This window comes from Helianthus annuus, chromosome 6 (assembly GCF_002127325.2).
Source record: "Helianthus annuus cultivar XRQ/B chromosome 6, HanXRQr2.0-SUNRISE, whole genome shotgun sequence".
NCBI lineage: Eukaryota > Viridiplantae > Streptophyta > Magnoliopsida > Asterales > Asteraceae > Helianthus > Helianthus annuus.
In genome coordinates, this window is record NC_035438.2 from 7,233,965 (window position 1) to 7,257,574 (window position 23,610).

The 23,610-nt window shown below is 39.0% G+C and overlaps 4 protein-coding genes across 4 annotated transcripts; all 4 read left to right on the forward strand.

Moving 5' to 3' along the window:
- Positions 1-5,886: 5,886 nt before the first annotated feature.
- On the forward strand, positions 5,887-7,526 carry LOC118479487. Its single transcript, XM_035974030.1, has 5 exons — positions 5,887-5,958; positions 6,526-6,689; positions 6,853-6,973; positions 7,060-7,331; positions 7,421-7,526. Exons 1-5 carry the CDS (start codon positions 5,887-5,889, stop codon positions 7,524-7,526), a joined length of 735 nt encoding a protein of 244 aa, XP_035829923.1.
- A 2,774-nt stretch (positions 7,527-10,300) lies between these two features.
- LOC118479488 lies at positions 10,301-13,165 on the forward strand. The gene has a single exon (XM_035974031.1). It carries the CDS (start codon positions 10,301-10,303, stop codon positions 13,163-13,165), a length of 2,865 nt encoding a protein of 954 aa, XP_035829924.1.
- Positions 13,162-14,893, forward strand: LOC110944322 (ATP-dependent DNA helicase PIF1-like). Its single transcript, XM_022185983.1, has 3 exons — positions 13,162-13,369; positions 13,480-14,301; positions 14,403-14,893. Exons 1-3 carry the CDS (start codon positions 13,162-13,164, stop codon positions 14,891-14,893), a joined length of 1,521 nt encoding a protein of 506 aa, XP_022041675.1.
- Positions 14,894-17,550: 2,657 nt separating this feature from the next.
- On the forward strand, positions 17,551-19,481 carry LOC110863709. Its single transcript, XM_022113052.2, has 5 exons — positions 17,551-17,740; positions 17,826-17,989; positions 18,073-18,516; positions 19,132-19,188; positions 19,312-19,481. Exons 1-5 carry the CDS (start codon positions 17,594-17,596, stop codon positions 19,385-19,387), a joined length of 888 nt encoding a protein of 295 aa, XP_021968744.2. The 5' UTR covers positions 17,551-17,593; the 3' UTR covers positions 19,388-19,481.
- Positions 19,482-23,610: the final 4,129 nt, after the last annotated feature.

The window sequence follows — 23,610 nt, forward strand, 5'->3', positions numbered from 1 at the left end:
TCAACAACAGTTTTATTGTTTAGTTAAATGTAAAGTTAGCACAAAATATTTTGAAGATGAATCTTAAAGTGATGGTATATGGGAATTTATCAAAACAAAGATATCAACAAAAACTAAAATAAAATAAAACGGTACAAGAAAACTCAAATAATTAAATTTAAAACAACTACCACTACTTTGAGTCTTTGATAGCAAAAGAAAAGTGTTTGATATTTAGAAAAATCTCAACAAAACAAAATAAATAATATATATGGTCAGAAAAATAGTTTTTTTTTGTCGACTTTGTTAAGGGAACATATCGCCTCTATTAAAACTTTGGACGCTCACTTAAAGTACAACTTCTTTTGTGTTCTTTTACTCGTATTGGTTTTAATATTCATTCACTAGGTTAAAACTCCGTGTATTACACGTGTTGCATAAATATAATTTTATATAATAAACTAGGTTAGAACCCCGTGTATTACACGGATTGAATAAATATAATTTTATATACTAAATTAAAACAATTATTCTTTAAAAATCTCGTTTATTACACGGGTTGAACAAATGTAATTTTATATATTAAATAATAAAAAAAATTATATCTCTAAGAACCTCATGTATTGTATTGAATAAATGTAATTTTATATACCAAATAATAAAAACCAGTGTATTGTACGGGTTGAATAAATCTAATTATATATACTAAATAATAAAAAAAAGTTATATCTTTAAAAACACTGTGTATTACACGGGTTAAATAAATGTAATTTTGTAACCTTGTATATTACACGGGTTGGATAAATGTAATTTTATAAACTAAATAATAAAAAAATATATCTTTATAAACCCCGTGTATTATACGGGTTGAATAAATCTAATTATATATACTAAATCATCATCATCATCATCAGTAAATCCCACAAATAGCAAAGCTAAAGTAGGGTCTGAGGAGAGTAAGATGTAGAGGCTACTTTCAGTAAGACCCCCGACTCGATAATAGTTTTGCATCAAGCTTTGGACATAATGCACATAACACTTAGCAACCGGGACAAAGACCGATTAGTGCATGTTCCCTTTTGTCTTTCTGCTATCAACGCCACCACATGATGATGATGCATGATTAACCGTCCGCCGCTTTTAACGTTATTTTCACAAATTTAGTGAAATAACGTTAAAATTAATGCAATTTCACTTTTGCCCTCCGAGCGTCCACACATATATACATTATCAAAAGTTAGATTAGATTATATATGAAATTAAGTGTATAACAAAAAGTATTTATAAATTTCACGTAGAATTAATTGGAATCCTTTATTAAAAGTAGGTTAGATTATATATAGGCTTATACGTGTGAGTAATTGTGATTATTGAATGGTTGAATTTTGAGGGTTTTGAAATGTGAATTTGATTATGATAGATTATATTTAATTTTAAAACTTCTAGAATGATTGTATCAAATAAAAGGATTATGATTTCCTAGAAACAAATATAACTGAGTTTTTTTTTTCTGATCATTTTGAACATGAGCAAATAGAAGATAGCATCTGAATAAAAAAATAACTAATTACAAATTACAAATGTGAAACCCAATAATTTTACTTTTGTCTCATTTAAACGGAAAAGATAAGTACAAACTAAATTTTTAAAAAAATGCAATATGAAAATAAGAGATAGAATAATCAATATATTTTTTTTTCATAAAATATGAGATAAGGGTAAACTAAATAAAAAAGTGTCAATTTGGTAAATAATAATATTAAGTATGAAAAGGTAGCAAATTACAAATGTAGACATCTTCAATGAATAACACGTGTCCAAAATCAGGTTTCTTTTATTATATAGTATAGATAATAAAAGTCTTTCTATACTAATAAATGAAAATCTTTTTTGAACAAATGTCATTTTCTGGTGTTTTCTCACCTTATTTCCTATTTATCTCTCATATTAAATAATAATAATAATTTTGAACAAAAATATTATATAAGAATAAATATTTAGATAAGGATAAAACTTTATGGTGTGTTCTCACCTTATTTTCCTATTTATCGCTCATATTAAATAATAATAATTTTACACAAAAATATTAGATAAGAATAAATATTTAGATAAGGATAAACATTTGTTTTTATTATGATCGTATTAAACAATAATAATAATAATTTTAAACAAAAAATTAGTTAAGAATATATACCTAACAAAGTAAAATCTATATATAATTAAAAGTTTAGTTACATGTTAGTGTTTTAAAGCCAAAATTAATGATGTTATAAATTCATCAATATTCATTGAAAAATATATTCCAAATTATAAATTTCAAATACATTTAAAACAATATTCATCAAAAAAAGAAACCCCAAAATCATAACCCGCATCCATCACCCACCATCTACTCGGTCCATCTTCCTCTCTACCTGCCCTTCTTCTTCGTTCCCCAATTGCAGAAACCTCGGCCCCCAGTAGCAAGACCCTTGGCACTTACCGTCGCCCCTCCGTCCGCCGCCCGAACCTTCGCTGCCCGGCGTTCGCCGCCCGCCGGCCGTTACCCGCCGCCCAGCCCAACCATCTCGCCTGAAAGAGGTAAGCTACTGATTTGAAATGCTTTGATACTTACAGTTATCTTTTTAACCATAGATGTTTCTAATTTGAATACATGTTTTGGTCCGATTTGATTTAATTGATTTTGTGATTTAGTAGATTTAGCCATGGGGTTTGTGGTTACATCTCTTAACTTTCATTGTAACTCGGATCTTGCTTGCTTTTGAATACAAAAAGGCCCTTCTGTCAACCTGTATGCTTCCATTTTATTGTTTTTGCTTCATATTTAGTAATAGTTTTGTTGTGTTTAGTAATTGATAGGACATCTTTTTGGTGTCATTTGCAGTGAACTTGCAGCAGTAAGGTATGGACCACAAATTTATGATCGCTGGCAAAACTAAAAACAAATGCGAGAAAGGCCCCAAATTTATTCTTTTCAACAAATGATTTGAGGTTATGAATCCCCCATGGTTAAGCAAGCGCCTATGGCGTTTCTCAACTCTCGCTCCACTGTAAGTATTTGTGTTCTTTATACGCATATGCAAGACTTGATTGATTTGGGAAATTGGTGAATTGAGATTGGGATTGAGACTGAGATGGAATTGCAGGAACAAAATAATAAGTCCGACTCCATCCACGTTATTCCTTTTAATTAGGGTTTTGCACATGGAAAGCGTTTTTTGGTGATTTCACATTGAAGTTTGAGTTTCTATTTTATAAATAGATGTCTTTAGATTCCACTTTTGGTTATTCTAATTTGCTGTTTTACGATTCTGCTTTATGCTTTTTTGTATTTGCTGTTTGTGACGAAGGTTATTTTGGTAGACCTGTATTCGATTTAATCCCTATCAACGTTCCTAATACAATCCTGATTTGAATATTGATAACTATTTAGTGTTTTGTTGTGTGAGAATTTAGAAGTATACGTTTTCTACTGAAATTGGTTTAATTATACAACCATACAAGCATGGCTGAGGTTCTAGCGTATTTCACGCAAACATTGATACCTGTTTCGAAACCGACATGGACATCCAATCTTAGCTCCGAAGATGTGCTGTCCGAAGTCGTGTTATATTCCACGCAACCATCAATACCGGAGTGGACGGAGCGTGTCTGGTGTCGATACCGGAGAAGACGGAGCGTATCTGGTGATTATTCAACCCTCATACTTTTCATTATCATACATTAAAAAAATATGGAATGTTTTTTTTATTTACCTATTTTTTTCCCCCTTTTACAGGATCTTTATCCCCCATCCCTAACCAGTTTCTAAGAGGGTGATCCCAGCATTAGTTTTTGATTCCCACAAACATCCCATAAAGGTTCTGGTTCTATAAACGGCTTCGACCTCATCTCTAAAGACGAAATAACATAAATATGTCTAATAGTTAATATAGAGGTAAAGAGGTGTGCAAATGTGCCAGTTCGGTTAATTTTTTAGCTGTAACTGTATCCGTGCCCGCTAGCTTTGGTTAAGAAATTTTCTTAAACATAACTGGACCTCGGTTCGGTTAATGGCGATTATGAGATTCGGTTATGGTTCGGTTTAGGTTGGTTTTAGTTCGTTAACCAATCTAAGTTTGAACTCAATTTAAAATAAATAAATATATCAGGCAATTATTATAAATAAAAGAACACAAACAATGTGCATGCATAAGTTTTATTCAACACATATTTATATAGAGATTTTGTAGTTTTAGTGATGGATATTCATTAATAAGACTATTTGCATATGATAAATGCATGAACATTCAATGAGTCTTTTTACATACCTCCATAATATACGGTCGGATTTAATTCCATTGATTAGTCACTAGCTTCTTCATAGGAAGGTGAATGGGCTGATATTCTATTATATGAGCTCCTCCTTCCCTATTGTTGTACTTCCATATTCACACTTGCTACTCTACTATCATGGCTACCTCTCTTAGTGTCAATACAGCGGGAATTGGTGTTGGCAACCAGATGGCACTTACTGACCTCCGTGAAGGGAGTACCGGTCCCATCACTGTTATGGTCTGTAGAAAGTGGGACGTAACAAATGTCAACGGACGCTACATGAGCACGGACTACGTCGTCAGCGATGTAAAGGTACCTCTCCGCTCTTTTAACTCCCATACTCTTTTCCTTTCACGCACTTCATCGCTACTGAAAGTCTATCGTTTGGTTTGCATAGGGAGGTATGATTCATTGTACCGCGCGGAATAATATTGCACACTACTTCTTTGACAAAATCAAGGAGGGGGGTGTATATTTACTAAAGGGTTTTACGGTCCAACGCACCGATCAATACCGTATTTTAAAAGACAGCCCCTTTGTTATCTGGTTGAACGGCTCCACGACTGTTAAGAGGGTTGACGATACGAGTGGTTCATTTACACGCTACCCGTTCTTACTTACCGCTTTTGAGGACCTCGAACCGACAGAGGGCAAGTATTTTGTAGGTATGTTTACTCTTCTCATGTTGGTCATACTGTTGCTTACTTTTTTATGTTCAAAAATCGACTAATAAAAGGTTAGACTACTTATTGGTTACTAACTAAATTCCAAATTCCAATAGCCGGTCCATGTTTACATTTGGCTGCTGAATAGTATCATTTATAACAATGGATGGCTTATTACATTGTTTTGTAGGCCTATTAATAGCTGAATATTTTTTCCCCATTGATAGTTACCATTGAGAGCAGTAACATGGTTCAATCAAACAATTGACCCGGATAAATTAGTTTTACGTAGTTGACTTTCGCTCAGACCTGAGTTGGTCTACCTAATAGAGACGTTTCTAATTCAGCCTAATTTTTGATGCGCTTCAGATGTTATAGGATATGTTACTGAGGTTGGCCCCCAATCTGTGAAGGCATCAGGTGCTCGCGCGGTTGAGTTTAATCTAAACAACGAACGGTAAGTGCCTCATCCTTATTGCCCAATTGTTCTTGCTTTTAACCTCAGTTAAGTGTTAAGGTTTTTGACTTCTTTTGATCCTTACAGCATTCGCCGAGTTAGAGTGACGTTATGGGGAAATTTGGGTGATGCTCTGATTAAGAAGAAGGCCGAAAACCCGGCTGTCTATTGCCTTATCCTTACTTCCATGAGTGCAAAATTTTACCTGGGTACATTGTTTCCCTATACGTTAATTATTGTGTGTATTACTTGAAAGGTCTTTAACTGACTCAACACACTACAGGCGTCCTTGGCTTGGCCAGTTCATCGTCAACTATACTCATTGATGGCTCCGATGTACCCGCCCTGCAAACTTTTAAGTCATCTGTAAGGTATCGGTGTAGCCTTTGACATGCACACTTTAATTACCTTATTTATACGATCATTGCTCCAACTGAATATGAACGTATGCTTCCCAGCTGTGTAGCTATGGAAGATAGCAGCGACCCAGTCACCGAGGATGTGGTCTGTGTTGGTACCCTACAAGAACTTGTGGACAGGGTTCGTGCCGACAAATAAAAAAAAAGGTATTTAGTCATATTAAATTTAAAAGAATATACTTTAATAAACTCTCATACTCTCTATTGTGTTTTTAAACTTTTATACATATTTCTTTGGGCCTCAAGTTAATCATTGCCTCATTCCACGTTCACCAGCCTTTAATTGAAACCTCAAAATATGCCCAGCGTATGTCAAGCCAACTATTATTCTATACAAACCATCCACCCTCATAGTTAGCATCCGCTTTAGATTTCAAGATTCACCCACGTGACCAATACCAGCGCCACCATGGCTCCCGCGTTAACCAACGCCATTGGCCTCACACCATCCTCCTTTCTCCAGCTTTTACTATAAAAAAAAAACCCACACCAGCTGGGGGTCTTGCTTTTTTGTTCATGAACTACTAAACAGAGTTGACTAACCTCCCAATTGTGCGTAGGTAGGGCTTACCCTCCCCAACATGACCTACGCATTCACCTACTATGTGTGGGAAACACCGTACATACACCCCCTCCCCAACACCCTGTCCGTCTCACTTAACTATTCCTCTTATTTTGTCCGTTGTAGGCCATCCTTTTCCGGAATGTTGTAGAAATTACGTCTATCAGAACCAAGAACAGCTGGTATCTTTTCACGTGCTCCGGAAGCCAGTGTCGTAAGGGACTAACGAGAGAGGAAGGTTACTTCGTTTGCAAGGCGTGTAAATCAAAGGTTGATTATCCGAGAACGAGGTATATACTTCAACATCTCAATCACAGACTCATTACTTTGTTCCCCTTTCCATTTGATATCATGATTCTTTGTTGGCCGGTGTACTTTGGTGCCCTTCTACCTACACTACCAACACAACTTGGTTTCGCCACCCATTGTTATTGAACTACTCTACCATGCTAGGTTTCGCATTCAAGCGGATGTAACTGATGGAACAATGAGTACCGTTGTCACCCTCTTTGATGAAGTTGCTGAGAAGCTGGTTAAGAGGACTGCAAAATCCTTAGTTGAGGAACAGTTGACGGTATTCGTGCTTCTCATTACAGCGTGGCTTTGAAGCATACGTGAACCTTCTACGATAACTTTCCGTCTTTTGTACTTGGTATGCAGGATACTTCTATTGATTCTCCCATACTACCCTCCGCCCTCGAGGCCCTTATTGGAACAAAGCACACTTTCGAAATTAAGAGCCACACCTACTACCGTTATGGAGAATATGAGAGCTTCAATTGCGGCAAGATTGTTGGGCCTGATATGGATGAAACAGGTGGGAGTGTGAATGTTGTTCCGTCGGATTTGGATGGAAGCCCATCTGCCACCCTAAAGCGTGACTCGAACCTCCCGCCCCCAACCCCCGGATCTGGACGGAAACTTAGAAAGCTGTAAGTTGGACCTACCAATCGTACCCTGTTTCGTATGTTCACATGTACCCACTTTGCACCAATACATGCATTCCCATGTTTCTTTGCAGCTGCATTCAAGAATCAGATGACGATGCTGATGAGGTGTCCATTGACTGTACGGGAGTTAATGATATGGTGGACGATAGCGACGATGCTAAGGAGGGTTCCCTCTGATACGACGATGCTCTTTTTTTGTCTTCTCCAAGTGTTTACAATTTTGTGACTTCCTCTTTTGTGTTTACAAATAATGTGGCAATGCCTTTGTGTTGTGCCCAGACCAAAACTGTGATTTTTACATTTTCGCGGCATGTGTTAATTTTCCACCTTCCCGGTCTCTTTGGCATCATATAAAACCTACATGAAATTTTATCTAAGATGTTGAATGCCGCATATAGATAAAAACAAACGTGTAAACGATAACCGTGTCACCCTAGAATCTTTACCGACACCTACCTGGAAACTTGCATTACAAACAGCAATGGAATAGGCAACTTATGACTTGTGCTAAACAAATACCTTATGACATATGACCTTTCCTGACTGCCTGTCCCTATGTCTGTTATTTGGGTAAAAAAAACAGGTGTGTTCCATGAATAAATGTAAAATTTAAACCAACTTTGACGTGCATTCTATAAGGGTTATTTGCGGTATGAACTCTGCCCTTTGCCTTCACGTTTAATTAGTTAGCAGCCCCCCCCCCCCCGCAACCAACCAAATCGGTACAGGTGCATGTTTCACTTTTCATTTTTGGGCTGTGTGTTTTGTAACATTGTATGTAACATGCAGCTGCCTGTGCATCCCTTCGTGATGCTTAAAGACGCATTTACTTTTCATACATGTTCGCGTGTTATGCCTGAGGGGATGACCCAATACGTTTGTGGGCTACAACTGCTTGACCAGGCTGGAGTGCGTAGAGGTATCAAACTTATAATTACATTCTATCCCCCCACCCCGCATATGGAGTTTTAAATACTGAATTGTGGCCCTTTCTGATACCTCATAAAAGACGAGGTTTGCAGGTTATGGCCTGCCAATTCTGGTGTGGTTAGTGATTCGATAGAGGCCCGCCTTTGTTCCCATACGTTGCCTTGCGGAAAGATACAAACATATTACGCTCTTACGTTGATTGACAGCTGCATCAATGATGACATCGTCGGTAACAAACATTCTATTCATATACAAAGTCGTAACTATGTGGGCCTTAGTGGGAAGGCGATGACATACTGTGGGGCTACCCTATCTAGCATAAACACAGTGACTCCCTCTCGTGACCCCGACGCAGGTTAGTTGTACTGTTCCTGAAAAGAAAATCATTTGGCTATCGTGTTCGCTTACCGGCATGCGTGTGGCCACAAAGTAAACCTGTAAATAGCCTGCCAACAGTTTAAGCCCTTCAGTTTTGACACCCCTCCTCACAACCCACACTCAATGTATTGAAATTGACTTTCATAGTTGGTTATTTAGACGCTGTCTACCCGCTATACTTTGTTTAACCTATCTGCGTATCCTGTCACTTTTACAGGTGGCACCCAGGTACAATCGACGACTGTTGAACCGGGTACTGGTACTACCGCTAAAGTGGGAGCAGGGGAGACAATGAAAGGTTACCCCATATACATAGCTCTGATTGTTTTTTACGTACGGTATAAGCCCATTACACCTGACTTTACATATAAAATACTTTTAAAACAAAAAACTTAGCTGTGACTTTGAATATAAGCCACTTTTTAAAACAAGTGCTGCACTATGGGGTACATTTAAAAGTTACATTTTTAAAAACTAATTTTCTAATACTTCTGTATACGAACGTAATTAACTTACATAAATAATTTCTACAACCTTCTTAACAGTTCCATCCCAGCAGGGTCAACATCTTTGTCAGTTGTTTCAATTTAAATTCCAACAAACTACATGTGATCTAGAACTCGCAACGCTGTCCATATTTTAGCCCAGCAAATTCTGATCCAATAAATTTATGATTTACCCTATTTTGCAACCGAACCACGGATTATCAAATTAATAGACTGAATCAACCTGATCGCATGTTTCGCGCGTTTTCCATTTCTGTTGAAAACCAGCCGAAAAAAAGGGAGAAATACATATAAAGAAAGCAAAATACAGTCCCAAAATAACCGGAAATCCATTTCGATTATTCGACTAATGCATTTGTCAACGGCTTTCTACATGGTAGACAAACCCATAAATACTTTGTCGTACATGTTATAATCCGTAAACTTGCCTGAATGATGTGGGAGGTCCTTTGGATAAACAGAAATACCTCCGCATGCCATGTAAACTGATTGTTTACCGTTAACAAAGGTTGACTGTAATATTTTCCCCTGAATTTTATGCTACAGGTAAAACCATCGTACGAGACGACACAGCGGATATCCGGCCTGTTTTATGCCCACCGCCAAGGCATTCTTCCTCCCAGTCTACCCAAGGTCTGCCCTGTTATCTACGATGTTTACTACTGCCCTTTTCCATTTCTGTAACTATTACATTTTTCCCAGACAATATTTCCTGCACAACACAGCATTCTCATCAGAATACAGCTGGTCCATCACGTCTACGCTCTTCTCGGCCTAAAAAAACAGAAGGTACAACTCCATCACTACCCTTTACCCGGCATTACTTTTACCTTTTCTACCATACAACATCAAAATAACGTTGCCGCATTTTATTATGTTACCAGGTGTTCGTATACGTACCCCACGTAGGGCAGCGTTTGCATCAACAGGTATTGTCCGACTCTATTTCCTACACGCCTATTTCCTAAATATACACGATTTGTTCCCTCTTGCACCTGTCTATACTTTGTTGTTTGCCTCGCTGCCTTGAATGTGTACGTTGTGATACGTTTACCTGATAAAAAAAATATAGGTGCGCATGTTACGTACGAAAGCCTCGGCCGTCCAACCTTCACATGCCATAACTGTGCAGCGTTCATGTGGTATGAAGAGAGGAATAAAAATACAAAGTCCTCTGATGGGACGACTTTCTCTTCGTGCTGCCAGGATGGCAAGGTTTTGCTTCCTCGCCTTCTTGAAGCTCCTGAACCATTAAGATCATTACTTGATTATAACGACACGGGGACAGTTAGATTCAGAGAACATATTCGAGTGTACAATAGCATGTTCTGCTTCACATCATTTGGGGGAAAGATTGATCATGCTATAAATAGTGGTAGAAGCCTATACACCTTCCGAATAAGCGGACAGAACTACCACCGAATAGGGTCCATGCTGCCAGTTGAAGGTGAACAACCCAGATATGCTCAACTATATTTCTACGACACACAGAACGAAGTCAATAACCGTATAGCTGCTTTGTTTGGGGATTCCCGTTCTCACAGCACATGTGATGAAACAATTGTTGCATCCCTCATCAGGATGCTGGACAACCACAGTTCTTTAGCTAACGCCTTTCGCATGGCACGCGACTGGTGCATTCAAAATGAAAGCAACAATTGTCATCTACGCTTACTCGGCCAAGTAACAAATAACCCACAGTACAACCGACCTAACGTGTCTGAGGTTGCTGTTCTTATCACAAACGACTTTGGAGAAAACACCGAACTACGTGACGTTATCGTCAGTACACAAAACGGCACGCTACAACGGATATCAGAATTACATCAGCTATACATGCCTTTACAATACCCGTTATTGTTTCCGTACGGAGAGACCGGGTTCCACGAACGCATACGTTACCACGACAACACTGGACGTCGGTCTACTAAACGACAATGTGTCACGATGCGGGAATACTACTGCTACAGAATCCATTATCGCAACAATGAAGGCACCACCCTCCTAAGAGGCGGTCGTTTATTCCAACAATATTTGGTTGACTCATACGCGGCCATCGAGGAACACAGGTTGCGTTGGATGAGGAATAACCAGAATGAACTCCGCGTTGAACTCTACCATAATGTTTGTGACGCTGTGACGCGTGGGGATACAAATGCCAAGGCTATCGGACAACGCATAGTTTTACCAGCAACCTTTACGGGAAGCCCAAGATATATGGTCCAAAATTACCAAGACGCCATGGCTTTGTGCCGTGCTTTTGGGAACCCCGACCTGTTTGTGACATTTACAGCTAACCCAAAGTGGCCTGAAATCGAAGACATGGTCTCTCTCATACCAGGCCAAAAGTCTCATGAACGTGCAGATGTTGTATCACGCGTTTTTAAGCTAAAACTGTCCTTTTTGATTGAAGATATTATGAAGAAACAAATCTTTGGCGTCTGCAAATCAGGTAAACTTTGTAATGCCTTGCCTCTCTGTTTTGCTATCAATTCTCCCACAAATACTAACCTTTCTAAACTTTTTAATTCCCTTCTTTTTACTCTCTCTGTCTTTCGCAATTTGCCGCACTGGTTATATACAGCTGTTTACACAATTGAGTTTCAAAAAAGAGGCCTACCACACGCGCACCTTTTAATATGGCTTGAACATTCTGCCGTGTCTCACACGCCTGCTGGAATAGATGACTTGATTTCAGCCGAGATCCCATCGAAAATTGACGACCCATCCGGCTATAAGGCTGTAACAGATTACATGTTGCATGGCCCATGTGGGAATGACGCTCGTAGTGCTCCGTGTACAACAGATGGAAAATGTATGAAACACTTCCCAAAGCCATTTTATCGAGAAACGACAATTGACGAAGACGGCTACCCGGTTTATCGGCGTCGAGATACAAAGATTTTCTTTATAAAGGGTAAAACGAAACTCGACAACCGGTTTGTCGTTCCATACAACCGTTATCTCCTTTTAAAGTATGAATCACACATCAATGTTGAGTGGTGCAACCAGTCCCGAGCTATAAAATACCTTTTTAAATACTTAAACAAGGGGCCAGACAGGGCTACAATGGTTGTTCAAGAAAACATTGGCAGTGATGGTGAAAATCGTTCACAAAAGATTGTTAAGGTTGATGAGATTAAAAACTATTTGGATTGTCGGTACTTATTGCCGTGTGAAGCTGTGTGGAGAATGCTTGCATTCCCTATACATTACTCATTCCCATCCGTCATGAAACTAACGTTCCATACACCTAACCAACATCTACTCACGTTACGTGATTCTGACAGTTTGCCAGCCCTTTTAAACCGTGAGGGGATACGAGACACAATGTTCACCCAATGGTTTGCGTTGAACAGCAGAGATGCAGCGGCAAGAAACCTTACGTACGCCGAGATACCAACAAAGTACGTCTGGCACGATGATAACAAGGTATGGAAAACGCGGTTGGAACGGCCAGCAATTGGGCGGATCGTGTATTGCAATCCAGCAGCTGGGCCAAAGTATTACTTAAGGATGTTGTTAGGGATTGTGAGAGGGCCCCGAAGTTTTGAAGAAATAAAAACGGTCGACGGTATCGTATATGAAACGTTCAAAGAAGCCTGCTATACGTATGGCTTGCTTAATGATGACAAGGAATGGAATGACGCTCTCTCAGAGGCTAAACTATGGGCATCCGGCTCCCAGCTACGGGAGTTATTTGTTACCATGTTATTGTTTTGCGAAGTGAACCGCCCATCGCAACTGTGGTCACAGAATTGGGAAATACTATCAGATGATATCTTATACATGAAACGTAGACTCTACATGTTCCCAGGACTACATTTATCAGACGACCAACTTAAGAACTACTGCCTGATTGAAGTAAATGAACTGTTGGAAAAAAACGGGAAATCATTGGTGGATTTCCCGGATATGCCACAGCCAGATACGTCGCTCCTCGATAGGATGGATAATCGTCTAATCAGAGAAGTGTTGAGTTACAACAAAAAAAAAAGATGACAGACGAGCACGAACAATTATATGCATCACTCAACACGGAACAAACGGCCATCTACAACACAGTCATTGATTCTGTTACCACCCACAAAGGAGGGTTTTATTTCGTCTATGGTCCGGGTGGGACAGGCAAGACTTTCCTATACAGAGCCATCCTGTCACGTTTGAGATCGATGGGACTAATTGCTCTTGCGGTTGCATCTTCAGGTAAAAAAATAATTCTGTCATGTTGTATAATTATTCTCATACTACATTATCTATGTGGTTGCGCACGCAACTCCATTTTTTTACTAACTTTACCTGGCCCCACACATCAGGTATCGCGTCCCTTCTATTACCCGGTGGTCGGACAGCGCATAGCCGGTTCGCTATCCCTTTAGAATTACTTCACAATAGCACGTGTTCCATTAAACAGAATACCCAATTGGCACACCTTTTGCAGGAGGTATGGTTAATCATCTGGGACGAAGCACCAATGATGCAAAAATTTGCATTTGAAACACTAGATAAAACACTTAGAGACATCTTGGGGTTTTGTTCCACCACAAACAGGGAACGTGCCTTTGGTGGCATGCCTATCTTACTTGGTGGTGATTTCAGGCAAATCCTTCCCGTCATCCCAAAGGGAAAAAGAGAAGATGTTGTTCAAGCATGCATAAATAAATCGTATCTGTGGAAAAATTGTGAACTCTTCACTCTCCACCGTAGTATGCGTGTCAACGAATACACCTCAACGGGTGTAGTAGACATTGAAAGGCAACGTTTCAACAAATGGTTGTTAGAAATCGGCGATGGAATTGTTCCCTCGAAAGCCAAAGAAGGTGAAGATGAACCAACCTGGATCGAGATACCCGCCAGGTTTATCATTGATAGTTGTGGCCTTCCTGTGGACTCGATTGTTAATGCTGTCTTCCCGTCGTTTACAGAAAGGCAGGGCGATGATGATTTTTTGTGTGAAAGAGCAATACTAACCCCCCGCAACGTAGACGCGGATGAAATCAATGCTTACATGTTTCGGCAATTAAGACAGACCACAAAGACCTACAAGAGCTCCGACGAAATATGTCGTGCATCCACGGATGTATTGGAACAGGAACAACTCTACCCGTCTGAATTCCTAAACTCTTTGACATTCCCAGGTACCCCCCTCCCATCCCCCACCACACGTCACAAAAATAATAGTTACGAATAAAAAAAAAAAAGCCACCGGCCAAATCCTTTAATTATTTGACATTGACAGGTATGCCACCGCACGCTTTGGATTTGAAAGAAGGTCTCCCTATCATGCTTTTAAGAAATGTGAACCCGTCCCAAGGCTTATGTAATGGCACCCGTCTGAACATCACAGACCTTGGGAAATTTGTTATCAAAGCTAGGATACTTACCGGGTCAAACCGTGGAGATACTGCATTAATACCAAGGATAACGCTTTCATCCACTAAATCAAAATGGCCATTTATTATGAAAAGGCGCCAGTTCCCCGTAAAACCATGCTATGCTATGACGATTAATAAAAGCCAAGGGCAATCATTAAAAGTTGTTGGCCTCTACCTACCCCGACCAGTGTTTAGCCATGGCCAGCTATATGTCGCACTTTCACGGGTTACAACACCTGCAGGTCTAAAGATTGTCATCGTCGGAGATGGCAACGGTGGCATGACAAACCATACCAGAAACATCGTTTACAAAGAAACATTTAACAATTTGACTACCTCAGAGTGGCGACAATAAACAATACCTAGACCTACCGTGTATTTTTGGGCTGCAAAAAAAAAACTTCCGCCTCCACCACCGTTAAACCAACATAGTGACTGATACATGCCCTAAACTCTATTCTTCCCACCCGTTCCAACCACAACAACTATATACGAGACACGTTAAGTATTATGCGTCTAGCCTCCAAGGCCCAACTATTCATGTAGCGTGTCAATAAGGACGCCGCAACAGCTATATATACGCCCCATGCAGTACGAATGTAAGTCTGATCAGATTCCACTAAATTCCAAAAACTGATGTTCTTTTTATTTCTTAGCTTTAATGTGTGTGGAATTAACTCAGATACATGGTCTGCTTGGTTTATTTGTCTGTTTTAGTAAACAATGGTAACGATGGTTCGAAGCCTACTAATTATTACTGGCATAAACACATTGTCAGGCACACATTTTTGGGTCACGGGTGCCACCTGTCATTAGGAGGGTGGAGGTCATATACTTCCGTACGAACTGTTGTTTCAAACATTTTAACCTGTCATTATAGCCCCATCGTGGATCCTCATGAGCTGGTTACACACTTACACATCAACGGTTTATGAACCTTATACTATTTTGTTTACTGTCATATCCAACTCACTATAACATTCACTCTAACATGTTCATGGTTATATAGAAATGTGAGCCGACTATGAGGGGGACTCAAGGAACTCTTATTATCACTTCAACTCCTCAAATTGTCGGTTTTTTTACTGGACTTTGGCATAATATCAAACGGTGAATTCTGAAACATGTTCAGCCCTGGTAAGTCATTATTATTAAACATTATTTTACAGTGGTGTCTTCCGTTGGGTGTTTTGTGGTTTTATTTTCTTTACATTTGTACTTGATAATGGAACTTATGTTAATGCTATGTGTTATTCTGGCCAGGTAATCATTATTTGGTTTCGAAACTGATATGGGCATCCAATATTACATCCGGAGATAAACTAACCGAAGTTCTACCGTATTTAACGCAACCATCAGTGACGGAGAAATCGGAACCTACCTACTGCTTATTCAGCCTACATAGTTCATATTACCATATGTTCTCAAAAAAGAAAATGGCTAAAATGTTTTTTGTTTGTTTCTTAAAACTGGTTTCTTTCCTCATTTCCAGGAATTATATATCAGCCATACAGACGAAAGCCCAATTGGTGCAGAAACCGATAAGCTGTGTAAAAGCCGCCGTTGAAACAATGGGACACGGGGGTCTACACCTCGAACTATTCAACACAGACAAACCCGGACTGCTGGGGCAAGTGAGACGATTGTTACAGCAAACGAGATGAAAGTAACACATGCAACGATGACTAACACAGTGGGTGCGTCTGTAACCATTTCCGGTGCAACGGCCACTGCTGGAAACCCGGTATTGCTTGGACATTGTTGCTTAATGATGGAACTGCTTTAAATTATACATCTTAATGTGCTTATGCTGCTTTCTTATTTGGGCGTATTGCGGTTTTAGCTTGCTATTCACTTCGAAGATATGCTAACCGAATTCCTGTCGTGTTTCACGCAACCATGCATATCGGAAAAGACGGAGCATAACTGGTACTTATACAGCCTTCATAGTTCATATTATTATACATTACACATGTCATTCATTCAGACTATCTATTTTTCTATTAAATTAAATAATTTAAAATTTTAAGGATACATGTTAATTATCAATTCTTAATTAAAGGATAATATTAAATCAAATCTAATCCTTATTAGTGTTCTTTGGGTAGGATCAGACAGAGTACCGTCTTTATCTTCATTGAAATGAGACATGCGTAGTCCTGCATGAAGACATATTCATGATCCTATGATTAAACATTATATTCTGGTAAATAGCATCTGAACTTTATGTCTTTATCCTATAAATATAAAAATGCAACTTTTCGCCTTAACAATGAGCCTAAGTGATACCGGTAGTTCAGCCTTCAGAGGCTTTGAAACATGTTTCAATATGTCTTTACTTGACCGTGTAGAACTTTGCAAAGTCAAAGCTCGAGTTTTGACCTGAACATGGCTAAACTTAAACATGAGTACCGTGTATATCTGACGGTTTTGAATATTTAGGCCAACGACGGTCACGGTTTAGAGTTTGGTGAAATATATAATACAATATGTATTGTCAATAACGGTCACGGTTTATGGCGAGCTCTGTTGAACGGTTGAATAAAAGCGGTCCGTTTTTAGAGGCCTTTGCTGAACTCGGCTACTGATTTATTTGTTGTTGGAGTTGTTGTTTGCATCTGCTATAACTGATTACTATCAGGTACTCTAAAATAATGCCTAAGTTTATTTTCCGTATAATACAAAAGACAACCAAAGCTGATTGAAATACTGAGATATCTTGCTAACTCATCCATTTTATTTAACCCTATAGCTTTATGCATGTCTACACTTCTCATATTCAATTTGCATAACATGAAAATAACCTGTACCGATCAATTATTAACCCTTTACTACTCAAATGATTGCCATTTAAGACATACCGGTAATCAGTTGAGAGGTCACATAATAATTACTAACAAATCAAGGAACTATAGAAATAAAAGATATTAATTTCATGACATCGTTAACTATTCTGTAACGGTTTTGATTAAATTTTCATTCAAATGAAAACTGCCGCAGGTGATTCGAAGAGTCTACGATTCATGTGACTATAAATACATGGCTACATTCATCCATGAACCCTTTCATGCTGCAACCGGAGACTGCAAATCGCAAACCATCTGCCAAAATGAAGAAAAACACTGCTGTTGCTAACTGTTCAGAAAGTTTATCGAAGCTTGAAGACATATTACGCCACGGCCGAGAAAATAAACACCACACGGTATCACCCCTTTCTATAATTTCAACCGTTTCCCCCGTACCCATTATTGTCCATACATAAAAGATGTTTCTTCTAATCCATGCAGAGTGCTGAGTTCAATTGTCGCGTGGTCATTAAAGGCGTACGTAATAGCGAGCAATGGTTTAGACTTATGTGTAGAGGCGGGAAATGCATGAAAGGTGTCTTTGCTGATCAAGGGGAGCTCTGGTGTGCTGGCTGTGAAAACCCAGTTATGTTCCCTCGGGCAAGGTTTGGTTTTGGTATTCTATTGTTATCTTCGTTGCCAAAAGCCTTTGTACACTTTGACATCAAAAAAAAAAAAATTTTCACAGGTACCATCTTGAACTTGATGTCCTGGATTCCACGGCAAGTGTAGTCATTGTGTGTTTCGATGACACTGCACAGATACTAACCCACACCACTGCTCAGGATATACTCAATGTGGAATCGGGTCTCACGCGTATCAACACCGTTTATTCCGAAAACACCCCGGCTAGCTTTACTCCAGTCATAATACAGAACTCTAATGGTGGCATCTCAGCGCTCCCAAACTGCTTGCACTCACTGGTGGGCACCACCCGAACCATCCAAGTCGACACATCCACATATTACAATCATGGCACCTTTGAGAGCTTCAACTGCAAACGTGTACTCCCAGACGAAACAAGCTGGCAACCTGTTAGACCTACCAGTCCTGCTCCCATTACTAGGCTGGATAAAGGAGTGATGACAATACCAACACCAGTTAAGCTCAAAGAAACGAACAGAAAGTCCATGTAAGTTTCTGTATATCCTATTTACTTGATACAATCACTGAACCACAAAACTACATCTCCAACTGTGGTTTCTTTTTAGAAAACGTCTAACATCAAATATTATATACTACAGACATCATATTTATTTCTTGAAGCCTCGCTATACAAATGTTACTTATTAAATGGAAACCATATGAAAACAATAACAATTATATTTCTATAGTAACATTGAAAAAAAAGGACAAACCTTATCTCATACAAAACCACAAAATGCAATGGTCGAAAATTGAACAGTCAATACACCATTTCCGCCCGAATGACCAACGTTAGTTTGGCCAGAAACATGATCCTTATAAGTGATCAGCCTATTGGACGCCCAGCTACAAACACAGTAACGAACTACAACATTGGACTTGATATAGGCTTCTTCAATTTAAGAATACATGCGAGCACACCCCTAACTTCCCACATTCCGTAAGGTTGCCTTTATTTACGTCTATTACGATTAAGTTTGTAGTGGTTTTATTTAAACTTCTCTGTTCTTTTAGATATTTAGGTTTAATCATTGGGTCATGTTTTTCCTCCTATTTATACACGCCAAATAACTGCATAACATTCCCTTTCCTTCTTCCACAGCCCTACTTATGCGGGTTTTGAATCAGATGGTTCTATGAATAACACTCCCTGTGAAAGGTACGTTACTTAACCACCATTACACTCTATCAATTTTTGTACAACATAATGTCATAGGAGCTACTAATATATGTGTAATCCAAGTTAAACTTCTTCCTAATATTTCCCTTCTTTATAACATAGCCCCACTTATGAAGCTTCGTATTCAGATGGTTCCGTAGGGAGCGCACCAGGTGAAAGTGGACCGTCAACTACATAGCCATGCATGAACGCCTTAGGATTTCTTGAATTGTTGAATAAAACCGGGAACTCCGTAACCTACTTTTAAGCTTTTCCCCCTATAATGTATGTTTTAAAACTTGGCATACATGCTTACTCTTAAATGGATTATGCAACGAATTTTCCTACTCTATTCACGCCTTACTTTTTTGTGACAAGTCATGGTACATGGTATTAGCACATTTCGTAAGCCTTTTCTTGCATTGTCTTTCTACTAACTATCTTTAATCCATACATAAACATTTTCCCCACCTACACAACCAAAAATACACTAACTTTTGGTCATGCCGTGCATCGCACGGGCCTGCCCTCTAGTGTTATAATAAGTAAATAGTACATTAAAATTCATTTTTAAAAGATACATCTTGACGAATGCATGTGTTAACATATGACATTATATTTTATTAAACACGTGCATATATAAGTCATTTAAAAAGATAGGTTTTTATAGTTTTTGAAAAACAATTTTTTACTTCTTTTCAAAAAGTAAAAAAAAAGGACTTTTATCAATGGCAAACACTTTGTTAACTTATTGGTTTCTTGAAAAAGCCAATAAGTCATTTCCAAACTCAGGGGCTGTTTGAAAACTTTTGAATGGTTAAGTGTTAGGGGTTGTTTGTTTACCTCTTAATAAGGCTTTTAATGGTTCAGACCTCTTACTGGTTCAACACTTAATGGTTCAGACTGTTTGTTTCACGAGCAGATGTCTGAATGGTTCAGACATTTGCCTTTGAATGGTTAAGCATTATATAAAGTCTGAATGGTTAAGACCTCTAATCTAAATTGGTCAGACATTTACCTCTGAACGGTTATACAGGCCCTTAATGGTTCAAACCTCTTACTGGTTCAACATTTAACAATTCAAATGTTGCCAAACAACCCCTTAAACCAATAAGAGGTCTGAACATTAAGTGTTGAACCGGTAAGAGGTCAGAACCATTAAGTGCCAGTATAATGCTTAACCGTTTAGAGTCAAATGTCTGGCCAATTCAGATTAGAAGTCTTAACTATTCAGACTCAATATAATGTTTAACCATTCAGAGGCAAACCAACCATTTAGAGATCTGCTCGCGAAACAAACAGTCTGAACCACTAAGTGCTGAACCGGTAAGAGGTCTAAACCATTAAAAGCCTCGTTAAGAGCTAAACAAACAACCCCTCAATCTCAAACATCCTCTAAATAGGTTTTTGTGAAAGAATTTAGCCAAATCCAAGAGACATTCCATGTGTTGAATCCTTTTGACTATTTTTGTTCAAACTCACCATTTTTCTACTTTAATCATTTTAGACACAATTGGGTAATATTTCCTTTCAAACATGTCCTTATCATTAAATTACCCATTTCACTAGGCTTAGTTTAGATTGGAATGAGCTAGCTACTTGTTACTCAACAATTTGCATCCATATGTACATTTACAAAACAAGCTATTTCACTCAAAGTGGTCATTCCATTTATGATTTAGCAATTTGAACGGTGCTTCCACCTATGATGTTTATTTATTTTCTACATTTATTTACTTCCGTATAAGTGATCAATAATTTCTTAGCAACATTTCACCAAACACCCTATATATTCTTAAATTATCCAATCATCCTTTTATGCATACTTCAATATATATTTCAAACTAGATAGAACTATAACCGTAATTGATTTTCAAATTTGGTTAAAATTACACTTAGGTTAAAAGTTCATTAAAGTAATTGTCAGTTTTCACAATTCTTCAATTTCCTATATCAAAGCATGAGTTTATTTTTCTAAACGTTTGTGAGTGTTACACACATATTTAAGAAATAATTTGGTATCTAACAAACAACTTTTTAAACTTTAATATTAGATTAATCTTGACCCGTTTTAAGCAATTATGATTACATGCATATTGAAATCTTGTTGGATTTCTAAATTAAACATATATAACAAGTTCTAAAAATCTTTTATAAAAAATCAATTGTAACATCAAAATTCATTTACTTGGGATGGGGACGTTAAACGGTGCAGAGGCGGTGCTTCACAGTGCGAACAAGTTTCTCAACTTCTTTCATACAGATGGTTCCTTAGCCTTGCTTACTGTGGACTTCTCCAATGCGTTCAACACGGTTGACCGCACAACCTTCCTTAAAGAGGTTCATCAACAGTGCCCGTCAATTTATCGATGGATCCAATTCCTTTATGTCCAGCCTGCTCGGTTGTATGTTGGTAATGAGTGTATTGGAGCTACTACCGGAGTGCAACAAGGGGATCCCTTGGGGCCCCTTCTCTCTTCCCTTGCCTTACACCCCCCTCATTCTCCGGGTGCAGGACCGTTGTAACCTCACGTTTCATGCTTGGTACTTTGATGATGGGACGATTATCGGCAACGCGACTGAGATTGTTAGGGCCTTAGATATTATTAACGAGGAAGGGCCATCCTAGGGCTTTACCTCAACATTAAGAAAACAAAGGTTTTTTGGCCGACATGTGATGAACGGAAAGTTCAGGACGGGCTGCGGACTTGTCAGCCTCATTTAATGGTGGATGCGGCATCCTGGTTCGATGATGGTCTCCGGGAGGCTATAGAAGACATAGTCGTGGGTGGTGGCCCCTTCTTTGGGGACCCCTAATGGCGTTTGGCATCTCTGCCAATGCGTCTAGGTGGTTTGGGCCTCCTCTCAGCTCGAGATGTTGGGGTTTATGCTTTTGTGGCGTCCAGAGCTCAGTCTTGGGAACTACAGGATCATATCCTTCAAAACAGTGGGGTTGTCGGGCTCGACGGGGACTATCTGCAGGCGCTCGAACGATTAAATGTCTCTCTCCTAGACTTTGATATCGGCGGTTTCTCTAACAAGGACACCGCCCTCTCGAAGCCACAAAAAACTTTGGCGAATGCTCTGTTTAGCAAAATAGCTCAAAGCCTAGGAGAAAATTTTGATTTTTCATCTCGTCAGAAAGCGGTGTGGGAGTGCCTGAAGGGTCCTCATGCTCAGGATTTTTTGACCGTTATCCAAATTGAGGGGTTGGGACAATGTATGTCAGCAATAGAATACAGAGCAATTCTTAAATACCGGCTGATGATCCCTATGTAGCCAGAAGATGAAACTTGCCCGATATGTCGTAAAGCTTGTATGGATAAATACGGAGAGCACGCAGTGCATTGTAAAGAGCTTCCTGGGTTCAAATATCGGCATGACTGGGTGCGAGATGTTTTGTGGGACATCCTGAGAAGAGCTGGGATTTCGGCAGCTAAGAAAGAGGCTCCTGTGAATTTCCTTACTGACCCTATGGAAGGGAGATCTACCTTGTAACCAGCGGATCTGCTCGTCTTTGGTTGGGCTAGGGGAAACATGCTTGTGTGGACCTCACGGGGGTTTCCCTTCTGGTTGGTTTAAGGGAAAACAGGTTTGTAGCTGGACAAGCAGCAAGAAAGACAGAATCGAAGAAAGTTGATAAGCACGCTAAAGCTTGTGCAGAGAACCAACATGTTTTTGTCCCTTTTGCTTTTGACACATTTGGCTCCCTAGCGCCAGAAACTATCCAATTCCTGACCAGGGTCCAACAGGTCATACACAACAATTGCTCAGCCTCAGGGGGACGGGGTTTTGCCTTTGGTAGATTAGGGTTTGCAATTCAGAAAGGGGTAGCGGCGCAGCTTGTTGCTCGTCTACCTTCTGTTTTGATGTAACTTGGCAAGTATGAATGAAATAAACTATTTTTTCGAAGAAAAAAAAATATATGTATGACTTTTAGCAACACCCTTATGGAGACTAAACGTTGTCACTATAGGGGGGGGGGGGGGGCGCTGAACTTTTCACTCAGTAGTGTTGTTATGTATGTACGTTTCGTATATAATTTTTTAGGTATATACGTTTTTGACCCCCGGTTTTATAAAAAAAAAATAAGGTATATACTTTTAGGTCCGGTGACTTTCGACCCGCCGGTGGAAATTTTCAAGCTTCGGCAGTGTGTTATCGAAAGCTTTCTAAAAACATTTTGTTTTTCTGAGTCAAGAGGGACAGGTACGTTGAATCGGGTTTTATATAAACACAGTCTAGTGTGATCGATCTACAATGACTATGCAACTGAACACAATATAAAGAGTAACGATAAATACTAAACATAGAAATTTTTATATTAGTTTTAAATAAAAAGTATATACGTGTGGTTGAAAAGGTTTTTTTCATCGGATTGATCTACACCGTTGATTATCATAAAAGAATGTCTATAAAACC